Raw genomic sequence first — 20332 nt, 5'->3', positions numbered from 1 at the left:
AGAGCAAAATCTAGAGTTAATTCTAGGTCCTGCACTGGACAGGGCGCCGGACTGTAATAAGGGCACTGCTACGCAAACACGAAAAGGAGGCATGGCCATGAGAAAAGGGGGCATATCCTTAAGACGTGCCCCCTTTTCGTCGCTCTTGGAGGCGTGCCCAGCACCTATGGACATGCTAGGCCGCCCCCAAGTTCTCCCCTCACTGCGAATGCGCACGACATCTATTCACCAGCTGTGAGCGCTGCAACCCGTGGGAACCTGCAGCCCGTAGATGGGGACAGTACCTGGCACACCCAGCGGGCTGTTCCAGCAGAGTGCCAGCAGGTAGGACAGGGCACATTTTACCATTTTAAAATCTGGCAGGGTGTGGCGCCCTGCTAAAACAGACTAGCGGGAAGACTAAAAATCACTATTTCACATTAATTAACACTGAAGATTCTATATTACAGAACTGAAGAATATACATGGTAAAAAGATTATATACTTATCTATAAATGTCCATATACAGTATACATATCTCTATACATGTCCACTCTCTTTAGTAGGTTTTAGTAGAAGATACATCCTTAACTAAACAAGCAGGATGTGACTCCTAAGGGGAGGGGCAGGGCTGATACTGTAATACTGTCCTTTATAACAGAGCTGCAATGGAATGTCAGGGTTACTCAACAATACATATTTTACCCTCATTGTTGATATTTGACAATTTTTAGCTAAATGTTCCTTAAAACGATTGGCTAATGAAGGGCTCTACTCTTGAATAATTTACTTTATCCATTGTTAATGGATCACTTACCAATCATGCGTTTTTCTAGAGAATTCATCCCAATCCTCGTCAGAGCTACTTTCCGTAGCCTCAGAGTCCAACTCTTGCGCAAGATGGGTTATAAACCCCGCGGTGGGCACACAAAACTTCCTGACGACAGATGGCTTGGCCCGACGCACTGCTTTGTCTAAATCCATACATGCACCACTGGCCGTTCCCACTGGGGCCAGCACCTCCGCACTGGTCTCTGTGACGTTATTTGGTTGGCTGGCAGAATTCCTGAGCGCCTTTAGCTTCTCAATCTGATCATTCACAAAGCCAGTTATCTGTTTGCTGCAATGTTCCACAGCATGCATTGCCAAGAGCAACCGCAGACGCTTTCGGTTTTGTTGGGTGCGGTTTAGGAGAGTTTGATGCCGATTTAGACATTTCAAAAATAAGAGCTTTGCCTCCATTTCCTTATCGGCTGCGTTTTGCAGTTCATTTTCCAAGTCCAATGAACGGGATGAGACACAATTACTATCAAATGGCAAGGCAAGAGTGTCCTCCTGTCCATTGAACCTATAATTTGCAACAGACAATCCATGCAGGCTTCCAGCCTCCGCCACCGTTATATCCCAGAGTTTGTTCACATCTGCTAAAACCTTGCTCACAGTGCCTGGGAAAAGTTCCCTTCTCACCCTGCTTTCAGCAAGCAGAGAACTAGCGTCTTTCTCTGCGTGAAACCCCGGACAGCGCTCGTCTTGCTGCGTCTTCCAAGCTGCATCTCTCTTATTTTCTAGATTCAAACCAGAACTGGATGTCAAAAGAAAGAGCGTTTTATAATGAGCTGAGGAAAGTGGCTCAACTTGCTTAAAGCTTGTAAAGTCTTTGTGTAGACGCAACCCAGTACCAGCAAATGCTACACTTGAGCTGTTGGCTTTGGAATTGGAAGGATCTAGGCACAGATTGGCGTTTGTGCTCAGGCCCCTCATACCAAGAGATGGAGAGACGGAAACCCCGGGCTGCTGGGTTACTGTGTCTGTAAGAACTGGGGTCATTTTTGCTTGTGAAATCCGAATGTTTTTGTGGTTCTGTGAATGAAGACATAAAAAGCATAGTTATGAAAAGATATGACTGTCACTATACTGAATGCTGGGAGCCCATTGTTGCATTGTTCTATAACAATCCTAAAAACACAGCAATATAGCAGTCGCCCTCTTGCACTAGTTATAGTTTATCATTAATAGCTTGGTTACCAACTGTAAACACCGCAAATAAGGCTTAAGCAACTGGAAATTCATTAAGTCATTGTTATAATGCAGCGTGACTGACTATCTGGGAAAAAATTTAAGGTCACAGTTGCGAATTGAACAAAACAATTCTCAGATTTCTCGCTTTTAAAACCTAAAAATAATTTCCTACGACTGACACATTTCTGCATTATGAATGAAGTAGCAGCCAGTCCTCAGATAACCTCCCTAACAGTGTACGTTTCCTGGCTCTCCCCAAGTTGGAGACAACGGAGATTGGCTTTGAACAACATAAAGCTGCACCATGAAAAAAAAAAAAATCAGCTTTTCTTGTACATGAGAAACCTTATGTAAATGTGTCCTAATGAATGCAAGAGTGGATCATCCATTAGGCAATGAGGGGCTCGGATTCAGGGGTCCAGAAAGGGGAGGCGGAACGGGTACGAAATAGCCGGGCCTGGGTCTCTGAAGAGAGGCGTAATCACGCCTTCCCGCAAAGCCATGGTCACACACTCCGGTGCCCCCACCATTGCCATGTACACGCACCATCCAGTGACTATGCCTCCAGCACCTTGGTCTGCCCGAAATCTCAGCAGCCTTGGCTGGATTACTTAATTTTTTGTTGTACAAAAAGACGAGGCACCAAACCAATATCTTGCCTAGGGCCCCAGGGATCCTAATCAGGCTTGGATCAATGCTTTGTGCACAAGGAGAGTTGGAGGCTCATTATAATGATTAGAGCAAATGACCAATCGGAGCTCTCAAAACACAACAAGCCAATAAGGGGTTTAATTTCATAATGCCACTTTTGACCCTAGAAGAGATAGGGCGGGATTTATCCCCAAATGAAGTGGTCTTGGCTATTGGCTACCTGCCATGAACCTGTTACAGCACAAAATATAAGGTGTGTAGGTCAGACACCTCGTCGCTAATGGGGGGTCTAGTAATGGGACGAAATACCATACAACATGGTCCCTGGCCCCACAATCGTTACAGCAGGATTACTGGATGTTGTGCGTTAAATACTCTGATCTATCATCATATAAAAGGCTATTTAGCATACACTGTTATAGATCAGGTGCTGTTACTTACCACCATACACTGTTATAGATCAGGTGCTGTTAGTTACCACCATACACTGTTATAGATCAGGTGCTGTTAGTTACCACCATACACTGTTATTGATCAGGTGCTGTTATTTACCACCATACACTGTTATTGATCAGGAGCTGTTATTTACCACCATACACTGTTATTGATCAGGTGCTGTTATTTACCACCATACACTGTTATTGATCAGGTGCTGTTACTTACCACCATACACTGTTATTGATCAGGTGCTGTTATTTACCACCATACACTGTTATTGATCAGGTGCTGTTACTTACCACCATACACTGTTATTGATCAGGTGCTGTTATTTACCACCATACACTGTTATTGATCAGGTGCTGTTATTTACCACCATACACGGTTATTGATCAGGTGCTGTTACTTACCACCATACACGGTTATTGATCAGGTGCTGTTATTTACCACCATACACTGTTATTGATCAGGTGCTGTTAGTTACCACCATACACTGTTATTGATCAGGTGCTGTTACTTACCACCATACACTGTTATTGATCAGGTGCTGTTATTTACCACCATACACTGTTATTGATCAGGTGCTGTTATTTACCACCATACACGGTTATTGATCAGGTGCTGTTACTTACCACCATACACGGTTATTGATCAGGTGCTGTTACTTACCACCATACACGGTTATTGATCAGGTGCTGTTACTTACCACCATACACGGTTATTGATCAGGTGCTGTTATTTACCACCATACACTGTTATTGATCAGGTGCTGTTACTTACCACCATACACTGTTATTGATCAGGTGCTGTTATTTACCACCATACACTGTTATTGATCAGGTGCTGTTATTTACCACCATACACTGTTATTGATCAGGGTGCTGTTACTTACCACCATACACTGTTATTGATCAGGTGCTGTTATTTACCACCATACACTGTTATTGATCAGGTGCTGTTACTTACCACCATACACTGTTATTGATCAGGTGCTGTTATTTACCACCATACACTGTTATTGATCAGGTGCTGTTACTTACCACCATACACTGTTATTTACCACCATACACTGTTATTGATCAGGTGCTGTTATTTACCACCATACACTGTTATTGATCAGGTGCTGTTACTTACCACCATACACTGTTATTGATCAGGTGCTGTTATTTACCACCATACACTGTTAGTTACCACCATACACTGTTATAGATCAGGTGCTGTTACTTACCACCATACACTGTTATTGATCAGGTGCTGTTAGTTACCACCATACACTGTTATTGATCAGGTGCTGTTACTTACCACCATACACTGTTATTGATCAGGTGCTGTTATTTACCACCATACACTGTTATTGATCAGGTGCTGTTACTTACCACCATACACTGTTATTGATCAGGTGCTGTTACTTACCACCATACACTGTTATTGATCAGGTGCTGTTACTTACCACCATACACTGTTATAGATCAGGTGCTGTTACTTACCACCATACACGGTTATTGATCAGGTGCTGTTAGTTACCACCATACACTGTTATTGATCAGGTGCTGTTACTTACCACCATACACTGTTATAGATCAGGTGCTGTTATTTACCACCATACACTGTTATTGATCAGGTGCTGTTATTTACCACCATACACTGTTATTGATCAGGTGCTGTTAGTTACCACCATACACTGTTATAGATCAGGTGCTGTTACTTACCACCATACACGGTTATTGATCAGGTGCTGTTACTTACCACCATACACTGTTATTGATCAGGTGCTGTTACTTACCACCATACACGGTTATTGATCAGGTGCTGTTACTTACCACCATACACTGTTATTTACCACCATACACTGTTATTGATCAGGTGCTGTTACTTACCACCATACACGGTTATAGATCAGGTGCTGTTACTTACCACCATACACTGTTATTGATCAGGTGCTGTTATTTACCACCATACACTGTTATTTACCACCATACACTGTTACTTACCACCATACACTGTTATTTACCACCATACACGGTTATTGATCAGGTGCTGTTATTTACCACCATACACGGTTATTGATCAGGTGCTGTTAGTTACCACCATACACTGTTATTGATCAGGTGCTGTTAGTTACCACCATACACTGTTATTGATCAGGTGCTGTTAGTTACCACCATACACTGTTATTGATCAGGTGCTGTTACTTACCACCATACACTGTTATTGATCAGGTGCTGTTATTTACCACCATACACTGTTATTCATCAGGTGCTGATAGTGTTATTTTTTTATCAACAATGTGCTCATTAAACTTGTAATATGGAGAAATTAATTTGCAGTACATTCCTCCCTGCACTAGAGAGAGAGGGTTTAGGACCATATTTTCATAGATTGAAGAAATGTGTAGGACATTCTTACAATTCTTACAAGATTCCTTCCCCGAAAAAAACAACTAAATTATCTTGGGACATAGAAGTTAAATGTCAATAAATAAGAGCAATAACTAAGGAAATTCCTCTCCAAAAATCAAGTATAAACGGGTTGGGAATGATATCCCGGCTGTCGGGATCCTGACAGACAGAATCCCCGACACGCATTGAAGTGAATGGAAAGTATTTCCCTACCCCAACCTTAACCCACCCTTCTAGGTGACTAACCCTAACACCCCCCCCCCCCCCCGAGTGCCTAAACCTAACCTCCCTGCACCCTAATCCTAACCCTCCCTCCCGGTTGCCTAACCCTAACCCCGCTAGGTAACGCTACCCTCCCCGTGCACCCCGATACTTACCTTCGGAATGCCGACGGTGGGGATACTAGTGTCGGCATTTCGGCGCCGGTAATAGGAAAGTCGGCATCCCGCACGCCAGGATGCCGACTACATCCCATATAAACTGCAGTTTACTTTCTGCATGATTTAAATATCAAGGCTACGTAAGTAATGCCTAACACAGGGGATATCAGTGATCTCCCACATTAGACAAACTAACCACAGGCCGTAGTCCCCATTATTCGTAATGGGAGATCATTTCCAAGCTCCGAAAATCTTACATTGTCTAAACTAGCCTGCAGTTATAGCTATCACCCTACTGCCAAACTCTAAACCAGACAGCCACTGTCAGGGAAAGGGATTTTTGTTCTATACTCCGGAAACATTATTCTTCACAACCACAATGTGTGGCAACACAAAATGATACTTTACATACATACTTTATGACACCGATGATCAATAGACCCCATAGATCAGGGGAATTCAACATGCTGCCTTCAGTTGCTGTGGAACTACACATCCAACCATGCCCTGCCACAGTTTTGCTAACAGGGCATGCTAACACTGTGGCAGGGCATGGTGGGGTGTAAAGTTCCACAGCAGCTGAGCAGCTGGAGGGTCAAACGTTGAATACCCCTACCAAAGACTGTTAAGTACTTATGGAGCATACACACGGTCAGATTTGTCAGACTTGTCAGATTTGTCAGATGAACGATTGAACGATTTGACTAAAGTTTTGAACGATTTTTGACTGCATTAAAATGAATGGAATCGTCCAAGTCTGACTGCAAACACATCAGATGTCAGATATCGTTATCTGACAAACGGGAACGCGCATCGTTGATCGTCCATCGTTCAGGTATGTCAGATATGTCAGATTTTCCTTCAGATATGAACGACTGAACGATTTTTAAATCGTTATCGTTCATATCTGAAGGAAAAATCTGACCGTGTGTATGCACCGTTAATCTAAAATTTATACACACACACATCATTCATATCTTATACTTACAAAAAGTAAAAAATAATACTCATACTTACAATAAAAAAAGAGACAAAAAATAATTATTCAGATTTTTTTGTTGTTGTCTTTGGGCCTGATTCAGACCCACTCGCGAGCGGCTGTCCGCTCGCAAGTGGGTCGATGGTCTGCACTGAGCATGCGCACGACGGAGGGAGCTCCGTCGTGCGCATGCGCCAGACACGATGAGCGAAGGACTTTCCTTCGCTCGTTGTGTCCGATCAAAGGGGGCGTGCTGTCAATGTTGATTGACAGCACGCCCCCTTTGGTGGGCGTGCCGGGGGCGTGCCTCCCTGACGGGGGCGTTCCCACGGGAACGCCTCCCATCAGAAGCCGGCCCACTGACATCACTAGTGATGTCAGTGGGAGTGATTTTGGCTCTGATAGAGCCAAAATCACTCCGGAGCTTGCGGTTGAAAACCTCAACCGCAGGCTCCGGCTCGCAATTTCGATGGTCGCGATGGTCACGACCATCGCGGCCATCAAAATGCACGCTCGTATAGCCTGTGGGTGGTGACCCACAGCTATACGAGCGTCCAGGAGGACGCTCCATGAAAATGGAGCCCGGCCCTCATGCAGAGCGTGCGCTCTGCTCAGAGCGTACGGCTCTGAATGAGGGCCTTTGTCCAACACCCCCTGCCCTTTTCTCCAACACCCCCTGCCCTTTTCTCCAACACCTCCTGCCCTTTTCTCCAACACCCCCTGCCCTTTTCTCCAACACCCCCTGCCCTTTTCTCCAACACCCCCTGCCCTTTTCTCCAACACCCCCTGCCCTTTTCTCCAACACCCCCTGCCCTTTTCTCCAACACCCCCTGCCCTTTTCTCCAACACCTCCTGCCCTTTTCTCCAAAACCCCCTGCCCTTTTCTCCAACACCCCCTGCCCTTTTCTCCAACACCCCCTGCCCTTTTCTCCAACACCCCCTGCCCTTTTCTCCAACACCTCCTGCCCTTTTCTCCAACACCCCCTGCCCTTTTCTCCAACACCCCCTGCCCTTTTCTCCAACACCCCCTGCCCTTTTCTCCAACACCCCCTGCCCTTTTCTCCAACACCCCCTGCCCTTTTCTCCAACACCTCCTGCCCTTTTCTCCAACACCTCCTGCCCTTTTCTCCAACACCCCCTGCCCTTTTCTCCAACACCCCCTGCCCTTTTCTCCAACACCCCCTGCCCTTTTCTCCAACACCCCCTGCCCTTTTCTCCAACACCCCCTGCCCTTTTCTCCAACACCCCCTGCCCTTTTCCAAGCAGACTTCCTCCTGTCCGAAAACTAGGAGGTTGCATAGAATTAGCCGGGATAAAGTACAGTGTATTTAAAAACCTCAGCTTGGGCAGCGTTCCAGGGGAATCCCATTATTTTGTGAACTACATAAAAACCAACAGTTAAGCTGCACACACACACAACGATTTTTTCAACGATTATCGATAACGATATCGTTTAATCATTGAAACAATCGTTCACTTTCTGAGTTAAAACGATGAACGATTATCGTTCATGCGCGTTCACGTTTGTAGTTCAGTCAGACTGACCAACTGAACGATTTTAAAGAAGGGAATATGCAAAAATCGTTTGTAGTTCAAAATAATCGTTCATTACACTTTAAAAAAATCTGACAGAAAATCGTTCATAATATCGTTGGTTACAAAATCGTTGTGTGTGTGTGCAGCTTTAAGGTGCATACACGTAACTTTTTTTTAACGATTTAACTATAACGACGTTGTTATCGTTCAATCGTTGAAAAAATCGTTCAGTTTCTGAGTTATAACGATGAATGATTATCGTACATGCGCGTTCCCATTTGTAGTTCATTCTGACTGACCAACTGAACGATTTTCATTAAGGGAAGTTACAAAAATCGTTTGTAGTTCAAAATATCGTTCATTACACTTTAAAAAATCCGACAGATAATCTGACAGAAAATCGTTCATAAAATCGTTGGTAACAAAATCGTTGTGTGTGTATGCACCTTTAGAAGTGACGGCAATAATATAACATCAGATGTCCTGGTGACCGGTCAACTAGAATATGGAGTCCAATTTTTGAATAACAAAAATACTGTAATACCAACACAAGCTACACGTGACACATTGGGATCAAGGGCCAGGCCGAGGAGGTTCTTACTGTTACCTCAAGACACGTGGTCCAGCCACAAAATGGGTTTTCCACCTTACTAAACCATCACCCTTCCCAATAACGATACCTTGGTGTCTGCTTTCAGCTGGAAATACGGCCTAAACCAGGGATAGGCAACCTGATAAGCTTTAGGGGCTGCTCTGGTGAATCTTTAACCTTCAAAAGGGTTACAGGTCTGCCCATTACTTGTCATTACAGCAAGAAAATAAAAGAGTTAAATTGAACAGAGAGACACCCATCTGTAATAACACCAGCAGGCATTTTAAACAAGTATTACAGGCTATAACAAACTTAACTGACAACAAGGCAGGAAGGAGCTGGGGGCCGCAGGTGCAGGCTCAAAGGGCCACCTTTTGCCCATCACTGGTATAAAACAGGTGTAGGCAACCTGTGGGCATTCCAGCTGCTGTGGAATTACACATACTAGCATGCCCTGCCACAATTTTGATGTAAGTCCATGATAAAAAAGTAGCAGGGTATGCTGGGATGTGTAGTTCCACAGCAGCTGGAGGTCCACACATTACAGGAAACTATGCCTTTTTGCAGATGACACAAATGTATGCAACTGGGTAGACACAGCAGGAGGGGTAAAACAAATGACTGAGGATCTGGGTAGACTAGAGGAATGGGCAAGAACATGGCAACTACAGTTTAATGCCAAAAAATGCAAAATCATGCAATTGGGTCTCACTATCCTAAAGGCTAAATATAGTATCAAGGACTGTAATAGAAAATACAGAGGAGGAAAGGGATTTAGGAGTCACCATTTCAGATGACTTGAACAAGCAATGCACCAAAGCAATGAGGAAGGCAAGTCAGATACTTGGTTGCATAGGGAGAGGAATCAGTAGCAGGCAAAAAGAAGTGATAATACCACTGTATAGGTCATTGGTACGTCCTCATCTCCAATACTGTGTTCAGTTCTGGAGGCCATATCTCCAGAAGGATATAGACGCATTAGAGATAGTACAAAGAAGGGCAACTAAAATGGTGCAAGGTCTACAGCACAGAACTTACCCAGAAAGACTAAAATATCTTAATATGTATAGTTTGGGACAGAGAAGGGAAAGGGGGGACATGATAAAACCCTTCATGTATTTGAAAGTTTCTAACAAGGGACAGGAGGGAAGCATTCTTCAAATGAAGAGATGTACAAGAACATGAGGACATGCACTGAGACTGGAGGGAAGCCATCGGGAAGCCGACTGCCTAAATACCGGCAGCCGGCTTCCCGACTGTGATTTCCCGGCAAGGGTGAAATGCCAGACGTCTCGATGTAGACGCCCGCATTTCCCCGACGCCGGGAGACCGGCGCCAGGCATCACGATTGTACTGATGCCGGGCGCCGCGAGCGGTTTAGGTTTAGGGCTCTCGGGGGGGACTTAGGGTTAGGCACCCCCCCAGGAGGGTTAGGCTAGGGGGAGGGAGGGTTAGGGTTAGGCACCCCCGGCTGGGGACTTAGGGTTAGGCACCCCCCCGGGGGACTTAGGTTTAGGCAGCAGGGAAGGGGGTGGTTAGGGTTAGGCACTTGGGGGGGGGGGGGGGGGAGTTAGGGTTAGGCACCCCTAAGGAGGGTTAGGTTAGTCTATACTTACCTATCCACGATCGGGATTCCCAGCGCTGTCGGGCTTCCGCTGCTTCGAACTCTGCTCCTGTCGAGCTGCCGCTGACGGGAATGCGGCCGGCGGTATTTCATACCCATTCCAGACTGGAGGGAGGGAGGCTCAGAGGAAGAGATGTACAAGAACATGAGGACATGCACTGAGACTGGAGGGAGGGAGGCTCAGAGGAAACTTGAGGAAAAATTACTTCACAGAAAGGATAGTGGATAGGTGGCATAGCCTCCCGTCAGAGGTGGTTGGAGCCAAGACGGTGGAACAATTTAAACACGCTTGGGACAGGCATAAGAATATCCTTAAGAGAGACGTAAGGAGCAAATAAGGGTTAAAGTTGCCAAAAGAATAAATGTAAAAGGGCAGACTAGATGGGCCAAGTGGTTCTTATCTGCCGTCAAATTCTGTTTCTATGTTTATTACTTACCCCTAGTCTAAAATATGAAGGCAAGCAGATCTTCCCACATTTTTAAATAATTTCTATGTTGAGAATAGGAATGGAAATTGGCCACCAAACTATGAATGATTTCACTCTATTGTAGAAAACTATCAACGGTTTTGCCATCAATGGGACAGCGCTCGCTGAAACCAGAGCCATCGGATGCAAACGATTAAAGGTCGGCAGCAGGGGTTAAAGTGGGCAGGAACGGGGTGGAACTGAGTTCCATCACCTCTCATGGTAGGTGGAACTAGTTCCACCTCCACCAAGTCCCCTGCACAGAAGTCCCACAGACAGAGAGCCACTCACTGTCTGCCTAGGGAGGCTCAGTTTCTTCAGAGGTCCCTCATTTCAGAGAAATCAGCATATATGTAAGGAAAGAATCAAGTGAAGGCAATAAATAGGGGTTGCAAAAAAACATGGGGCATAGTGACAGAATAGTTTGTGGGGACCCCATAAAACAAACTCACAGGCACGGCAGAAAAATTACACTGATGAGATAGAACTTTTTTTTTCTTTTGAAGTGACTTAACATTGTAGTCTCAGCTGATGGCAGGAGTACTAAAAGCATCTAAAATGTATTTCACACTGCCATAGCCCCCAATGCTTCCTCGGGGGGTAGATAAGGCGGCGGGGGGAGAGGAGTTCCACCACCTCTCCAGGATCACTCTAAGCCCTGGTCGGCAGCCATCCCAAGCTGAGCAGCATCTCAGCACGTCACTTACATCTGCCTTGGCCATTGCATTAACATCCAAAACAAAAGAAAAATTATACTGTGCAGAAACAAATCTTTAAGACCTGGGACTGTCCCTGGAAACTAGGGAAACTTCTCCAATGTGTCCAAACAGCGGCACTGCCATTTTAACACCATGCAAGTACTTAGGGGTCAATTCAGTTAGTGGTGAACTGTGGGCAATGCCTGCAATGTGCCATTGCAACAGCATTGGAATACCAGTGACGGCACCCTAAATCGTGACAATTCCGCCACAAATATGGACATTTTCATCTGCAGCATAATGTGGGTGTGTATAAAAAAAAAATTTGATTTAAGGGCTACCATTTGTGCGGCATATGAATGCATTAAATTGTCGGCATTACCCCTAATATACTCTTCTCTGCAAGGCAATGTGTACTAGCAACATTTCTTAAATCAGGAAACGTTTGTTATACAAACTATATATACACAGAACATAAATATTTTGGGAAATGACTATATAGTGCAGGGTTGGCTATGAATGCCTATCAAAACCAGGGCCGCAACTAGGGGGGGCTAGAGGTGCACATGCACCGGGTGCCGGATTGCGGGGGGTGAAAAAAGCTGGCTCGCAGTGGCGTGGTGGGGGCTGCAGATTCAGAAAACGGCCATCCAAAACTGGCTGCCGCCAAGGAGGAGACAGATGCTAGAGGTCCTACTGGACCTCTAGTGTCTGTTAGCAGAGCGCAATGCTCACAGTGTTCCCGGAAGTGCCGGGAACGCTGGCGCTGCCGGGAGAAGATGCTGAAAGCTGCATCTTCTCCTGTGAAATCCCCTGGCAATGAGCAGAAACCCTGTGGCAACGAGCAGAAACCCCCCTGGAAATGAACATGAAGCCCCATGGCAAGGAGCATGAAACCCCCTGGCAAGGAGCATGAAACCCCCTGGCAATGAGCATGAAACGCCCTGGCAATGAGCATAAACCCCCTGGCAATGAGCATAAACCCCCTGGCAACGAGCATGGAACCCCTGGCAACGAGCATGGAACCCCTAGCAATGAGCATGGAACCCCCTGGCAATGAGCATGGAACCCCCTGGCAATGAGCATGTAACCCCTGGCAACGAGCATGAAACCCCTGGTAATGAGCATAAATCCCCTGACAACAAGAATGATACCCCCTGACAACGAGCATAAAACCCCATGGCAACAAGCATAAAACCCCATGGCAACAAGCATAAAACCCCATGGCAACGAGCATAAAACCCCATGGCAACGAGCATGAAACCCCATGGCAATGAGCAGGTAATTTTAAAGTAATTAGAAGCCTTACTGTGGGGCATAAAATGGTGTCGGACAAATATGTAAGTGGCACTTTGGTAATGAGCATTACAGTGTGTGGCATAATGTGTAATTAATGGGCATTCTGGTGTGTGGAGCAAGGATAAAATCCTGGTATGGGAAGGGAGGGGCGCAAAATTGCTGCCTTGCACCAGGTGACAGATATCCTAGTTTCGGCCCTGTCAAAACATCGATGATTTGCTAGCAATGACGATGGTTTCATCAGCTGTGGTGGAGAACTCAACTGGAATGAGGGGAAGGGGACACCCACGCTTCAAAAAAAAAAAAAAAAACCCTCCTTGTTTCTCCAACTGGCTCCTCACTGTCATGTGTTGCTGCTACCTACGTCCATCAATTAATTTTTTCTCAACTGCATCTATGGAAAGTATCGATGTCGCCATCGATGGTGAACGATTCTATGGACAACCCAAAAATTGTATTACGCACTTTGACGCAACTTACTCAGCTTGAGCGCCTCTACGGCCCCGCCCCCGCGCTACACTTACAGCCAATCACAAGTCGCCCCAAGCACTCTCTATCGGATGTACGAGCCGCCCGGACCCGGCTCATCAGGCGGCTATAACGGAACCCGGCGCCGCGACAGACACGCTACGTGCGGAAGGAAAGTTCGGGATGGAGCCACGATGGGCTGTTACCTTCTCTGCGGCTGCCGCTGTGGATCGTCCGGGGAACAGGAACCGTTCCCAACCGCTGGCGGCGTGTCGGTACTCGGTAACGCCACCGTCTGATCGGAGAGTCCCCAACTGCCGCCGCCACCACGGGGCTCAGTCAGTTATTACTACTATGTGATGGAGAGTACAGGAGTGAAAGGACCAATCCTGCGGGAGGGGGCGGCGGTGTCTGACCAATCAGATACAGTATGTTAAATAGGCAGTCAGAAACGTCAGTCTGCAGCCGGTCTCTCTGACTGCGAGGATGTTTTTGTTTTTTTTTACTGTCTGTTTTGAGTCCAATGGGAATTGAGGAGGGCGTGTTTACGTAAATTAGGGGACCTGCTGACCAATCGGAACAGAGGCGTGGGCTGAGGAAGGAGAATGTTGTGCTGAAGGCGCTGTCCCGGGTAATAATAATAAACAGCGAGAGAGGACGCGGGTTATATACATGAATGGGACATGTGGCAGCAGCAGCAGCGCTCCCAGCTAGAGCCCGCGCACTACAAGCTGGGTGTTATTACCCGTATGTGGCACTGACATACATCTGGGCAGATGTTACATCCAATGTCATTACTTCTACACACATACATACAGCACTGGCATTAATTTTGGGCTCAACGCCCATTGGTATTAAAACGCTTATATTGATCTTAAACTTCTTTCGCCTTTTGCTACAGCTTCGCGCTCTGGGCCTGATTCAGCCAGGATCGCCCCTGCTAATACGTACGCAATCGGCCGATTGTTGGGTACTGCAAATGCATCGCAGTGCGCGTGCGCAAACCGGCCACTGCGATCGCAAACCCATCGCAGAGTGATTGACAGGAAGTGCCGTTTGTGGGAGGTGATGGTAGGGGGTCGGCGAAACGCAGGCATGCCAGTGCTTTTGAACGCCATTGCATGGGCACGCATAAATTAACCACTGCAATGCCGGACGCAGCCTGAGGACTCGTAGCGTGCGATGAAGTTAGCAATTCCTGAGTAAGGTCAGAGCTTGTGCAAGTGTGCGTGAGGCTGCGATGGTACTCGATGTTACCGATGGTTTTGCAGTCTTGCTAAACATTACGGATGTGTGTAAGGTAAGGTGGGCGTCCTTATGTAGTGCTGCGGTGGCATAGTGATCGCAGTGGATTACCATACTATCGCAGTGAGACCGTGTGCGTAATCGCTATTGCAATCGCAGTTGCGATCCGTAATGAATCAGACCCTCTGTTACCATTGGGCCTGGTTCAGAGATGTACACTATGCCGATGTTTTTAGCGGGTGAGTGATTATCTGTAAATTGCGCATGTGTAACTTGCACTGTGCATGCGTCAAAGTACTTTACCGTAGTCCCTGGCTGCAATTTTTTTGTCGCAGTGTGATTGACAGACCGGCAGCACTTGGGGAGGTAAAAAGTGGCGGCAAAAACGCAGACGTTTCGTGACCGTTTTCTGGGTTCCAATGCCTGCGTCTGCCATCCCGTAAATTGCTCCGGCGTTCCCACAGCCATTCTGTGCTACCATAGGGTTACGTAGGAGCCCGATTATCGAGGGATCTGCGACTGCGTCTGTATGCAGATGCTTTGATTTGCGAAGCCACCAGTGGACGCCTCAATGCAATACTCATTTGCATATTTCCTACACAGATGCAGCAGCGCCATGAGCCTGTAACTGAATCAAGCCCATTGTACATACCGTGTACAGCATTAATCTTGGCAGGTCACACTGTCCTTTATTAATAATTTGATGGTAAACCATTTCACCTAACCAGCGCTCCTGTGCTGGAGGTCTGACCATTTGCGGCACTATCCTTGTTTTTGCAAAACGTGGCTTTAGGACTCAAATCCTTTTGTTATAACCCACCCTAGCTAGGCATGGGGTGAGGTGTGGCACTGGCATGTCTAGTTTCCAGATGGCGGCAGCATCTTCCTCTTCAGACTTGATGGTCCGGAAAGTGAAATGATGAGGAGCAGGTACAACCTCTAACATGGTGTTTCCCAACCTCGGTTCTCAATGCTCACTTCTGCTGGGTACACACTACCGTGGACACATTGACGGGTGTGTACCAGCGATATGTAAACAACGTTGTTCACAGACATCACAACTCGGTAGGCACATGTAAATGCCCACCAAGTTGTGACGTCAGTCACAACATATCATATCTCACACAAGATACTGCAAAAACTTTGATCCATGCATTCATTATTTCCCGCATTGACTATTGCAATAGTCTCCTTACTGGTCTTCCCAAAAACAGGCTAACACCATTATAATCCATTATGAATGCAGCTGCGAGGCTTATCTTCCTTGCAAACGTTCATCGTCTGCTGCCCCGCTCTGTCAGTCCCTCCATTGGTTGCCAGATTTCTATTGTATTCAATACAAAATACTTTTACTTACACATAAGGCCATTAACCAAACCACACCAACAAAACATACATCTCTTCACTTATCTCAAAATATCTCCCAACCCGACCTCTCCGCTCAGCACAAGATCTGCATCGGTCATCCCCCACGCATTACTTGCTCCCATTCACAGGACTTTCTTCGGGCTGCACCCACTCTATGGAATGCCTTACCACGCACAATAAGACTTACATCTAGTCTCCAATCCTTCAAGCGTTCCCTGAAAACTCACCTCTTCAGGCAAGCTTATCAGATTCCAGAACCACCCACATAACCTTCGTAGCTTCCATGTCTAATTACTGTACATCTCCTTTCACAGTCCACACATAACCTCACACATGGTCTTCCTCTCACATCTTCCTGACATTTGGCCGACATTCCTGTGTGACTGGATCATGCAGCCCACCAAGAAACTCTGCAGTCTGGCTGGACCAAATTGCAATATATAGCACCTATCCTTGTGTATCAGTGCCTATTTCCCTATAGATTATAAGCTTGCGAGTAGGGCCTTCCTACCTATATATCTGTCTGTTATTATTACCCAGTTTTGTTCTATTAATGCTTCCATTTGTAAAGAGCAATGGAATATGCTGCGCTATATAAGAAACTGTTAATAAATATCAGACCAACGATTGGTAAGTGTGTATGCACTTATCAATCGTAAGACATGATGGTGGATCAGACCGGAGGGCCGATTTGTCATTCTAGTTTGTACCCAACTTAAAAAACCATGTTAAGTTAGCCATACTTGTTGAGCGTAGGTGACTTTAGTCATTTTAATTTAACCATCTGTGCTCAAGCATAGATATCCTTAAAACCTGGACTGTTAGTGTGCCTGCCTTGAGGACCGACGATGGGAATCACTGCTCTAACTCATGGGCCAGAAGCTAATATGTGTGCGAACCTGGCAGGGAAGACCTGAATATCAACAACAGCAACTGTGTGCAAAGTCTCACAGGACCAGCTTCATGTTACGGTAAATTAGGTTTTTATTTTCAACTATTTAGAGTAATTACAGTATTTGTAACATGTTTACCAACACAGCACAAGCCAAAAAATATATAGTATATCTGTAATGTAAGTAAGGTACAGTATATGTGAAGACCCATTAAAGGGGCCTATCCATTACACGACTTTTTGCACGATCCGACCAAAACCAGGAGGTTTTGGTCGCATCATACAGAAAGTCGTGTAATGGATAGCCAGCAAGGACCAGCGATGCGTGTGCACGCTGGGTCCTTGCCGGGCCCGACTATCTACTGAGCATGCCCGTCAACCTGACGACGATAGTCGGGTTCGGCATGTTCAGAGATAGGAGGTCGGGCTCATGCACGGAATGACATTCAGTGAATGCCGTTCAGTACGGGCACTGCACCTCGGCAACCTGAAGGTCTGAACGCTTGTCGTTCAGTCTTTCAGGTCGCCTAGTGGATAGGCCCCTTAAGAAGTAGTGCTGTTTGAATTGCCATTTACATAGTTACAGTAACTTGACGCCGTTTACTGTTAAATCAAATAAACAATCACATTGCAAACAGTAATTTTCTTTAGTTAATCTTTTTTTTTCATTACACATTGTTTGCAAACAACATAACAGTATTATCTAATAGTATATAATAATTTAAAATGTATATACATATACAGGTTGAGTCTCCCATATCCAAATATTCCAAAATACTGATTTTTTTTTTTAGCATGACTGATATAGTGAAACCTTTGCTTTTTGGTGGTTCAATGTACACACAATTATTAAAAATATTGTATAAATTACCTTCAGGCTTTGTGTATAAGAAACATAAATGAATTTCATGTATGTACACAAACTTTGTTTGAGGCACAAAATTATTGAAAATATTGTATAAAATGACCTGCAGGCTGTGTGTATAAGGTGTATATAATGACCTGCAGACTGTGTGTATAAGGTGTATATAATGACCTGCAGACTGTGTGTATAAGGTGTATATAACACATAAATGCATCCAGTGTTTAGATTTCGTTTTTGTTTTTTCATAAATGGTGCGCAGAATTCAGTTCCCCGTACCAATACAATTTTGAGGCTTAGCCAGATGAGGATTTTGCAATGTGAATTTGTAGTCCATGTACAATCAGAATAAAAATGTTAAATGGTTACTTTAATTTTTTAAATTGCTCTACATTGAAGTTCCAATTATAGCTAAAGATAAGTACCTCAAGCACCGGAGTACAGTAGCTTATGTGTGCTGCTTGAAGCCGTTTTGCGTGCAAATTACAGTGCACTTTGTAAATGAGTGTCATTGATGATACAGCTTGAGGACCATGTAGCGTCAAGAATGCAGAAGTCATCTTTCCTGCTTGGAATCAATTTGTTATATATGGTCCCTCCTTGTTCCACTGTATTCCTTTAAGTTTTCTAGTGAGAACCTCAAATGAAAAGTATACAACCTAAACACAATGCTGAATCTGTCAGTCGTATCTGCATTTTTAATAAACAACAAGCCAAAATACAGGTTTTACAAAGTCAGCGACGGTGCCGCGTCCTCTACCTTGCGCTCTGGCAGGCGCAGCGCTGGCACATACACTTGGCCGCGGCTCTGAAAACGGCAGAATCAGGCAGACTTCAGGCAAAGAAAATAACACGACAGCTCCTACACTACTGTGTGCTTTAAAGAGATGTATTTTCAAGGGGACTTTTGTCTGCAGCATTGTACGCTACATAACTGTATATCAAACTCCATTATTGTACTCCAAAAATTAGTCAGTGCCCATTGGCGGCACTCGTATCAGCATTGGGGCGTTTTTCTATAAGGCTTCTTCTGCATTACAAGTTTTGGCTATGTTTTGTTTTCATTTACATTAGATACAAATATTAAGTTAGATATGTTTTTAAAACCTTAAATATGAGAAAAGGGGGGACATTGCTAGACTTTTAATATGTGAAGGAGTATATAGAAATCAGAATTACCTGGCAATCAAATAAGTTTACAATAGCAACGAGTAAATGTCAGGAGAAATTTAAATCGGGCACTTGCAGGTGAATAAGCGCAGGCATATGGGCTCCCCAGTGCATATTTACATGGGTCTGCAGGGCATACAATGCATCTGGGCACTACATTACTGCTCAATATAGCACAACTGTTGTCCCACTATTGCAATCCATAAGTAGGCGTACCAGCTAGCATTCAATCCTGACTTTCCTGAACACGGCAAGAGGGAGAACAGTTAGGACTATATTTATGAAGTAGCAGCTTGTTGGTGGGCTTTACACGAGTGCCGCTTTAAATTTGCTTCTTAAACCCACCAAGAAGCAGCTGCTTTTGCTTTCGTAAACATAGCCTTTAGTGTGGATCCTACAAATCTGTCACTCCCATGAATGAAGTGCACACAAAGGAGTCACAACAAAGTCTAATCTACTACCCCCTTCATTACCTTCAGCTTTCCCATCTTGTCTTCTAATATAAGTTTTTAGGATGCGGGGAGGGAGGGTTAGGCTGCGGGGAGGGAGGGTTAAGTTTAGGCTGCGGGGAGGGAGGGTTGGGTTTAGGCTGCGGGGAGGGAGGGTTGGGTTTAGGCTGCGGGGAGAGGGAGGGTTGGGTTTAGGCTGCGGGGAGAGGGAGGGTTAGGTTTAGGCTGCGGGGAGAGGGAGGGTTGAGTTTAGGCTGCGGGGAGGGAGGGGTAGGTTTAGGCTGCGGGGAGGGAGGGGTAGGTTTAGGCTGCGGGGAAGGAGGGTTGAGTTTAGGATGCGGGTAGGGAGGGTTGTGGTTAGGGTTAGGATACTTACCCAACTCAAGAAAAGACCTTAGTCATGAATAATCATGAATAACAAAAACCTAATCATTTTGTGTGGAGAAAGACTGCACCTTTCTACAAAGCAGGGAGCGCTTCTCTAAATGTATCATCCTCACCCTGTTATACCATCTCACAAAGCTAAATCTGGGTTTTGGATTTTGGTGCAAAGATTGGCACCCTCATGCACCTATTCTGCGATCCTTAATCCTCCACCCGAGTCCTCCAGACTGTGCAGGTTTGCACCCCTGTATGTGGCAATGGGTGCATTTGCGCTAAAGGAGGGATGTAACCTCACAGAACAGCAATTGGATTACAGATTTACCTTATTATTATTATTATTATCATTTATTTATATGGCGCCACCAGTGTTCCGCAGCGCCTTACAAAGTACATAGACAAAAAAGTAACCATTGACTTACAATACAATACAGGA

At 45.4% G+C, this 20332-nt stretch overlaps 1 protein-coding gene across 3 annotated transcripts in view; it reads right to left on the bottom strand.

The window, feature by feature from the left end:
• KANSL1L (KAT8 regulatory NSL complex subunit 1 like) overlaps positions 1-13875 on the bottom strand; it is a 66326-nt gene extending 52451 nt beyond the window's left edge. For 2 of the 3 annotated variants that reach the window (XM_088474094.1, XM_088474096.1), the window contains exons 1-2: positions 13736-13875; positions 797-1839 (exon numbers count right to left, since the gene is read on the bottom strand). In XM_088474094.1, the coding sequence (XP_088330220.1) occupies positions 797-1806 (1010 nt within the window). In that variant the 5' untranslated portion in view covers positions 1807-1839; positions 13736-13875. Of the gene's footprint in view, positions 1-796; positions 3179-13735 lie in introns of those variants that run through there. The other variant, XM_088474095.1, reaches the window with a different exon arrangement.
• Between the last annotated feature and the right edge of the window lie 6457 nt (positions 13876-20332).

Source organism: Taudactylus pleione, unplaced genomic scaffold (assembly GCF_031769625.1).
Source record: "Taudactylus pleione unplaced genomic scaffold, aTauple2 ptg000147l, whole genome shotgun sequence".
Classification (NCBI taxonomy): Eukaryota; Metazoa; Chordata; class Amphibia; order Anura; family Myobatrachidae; genus Taudactylus; species Taudactylus pleione.
Note: the sequence above shows the minus strand (reverse complement) of the source record. Positions and strands in the feature narration are given on the sequence as shown.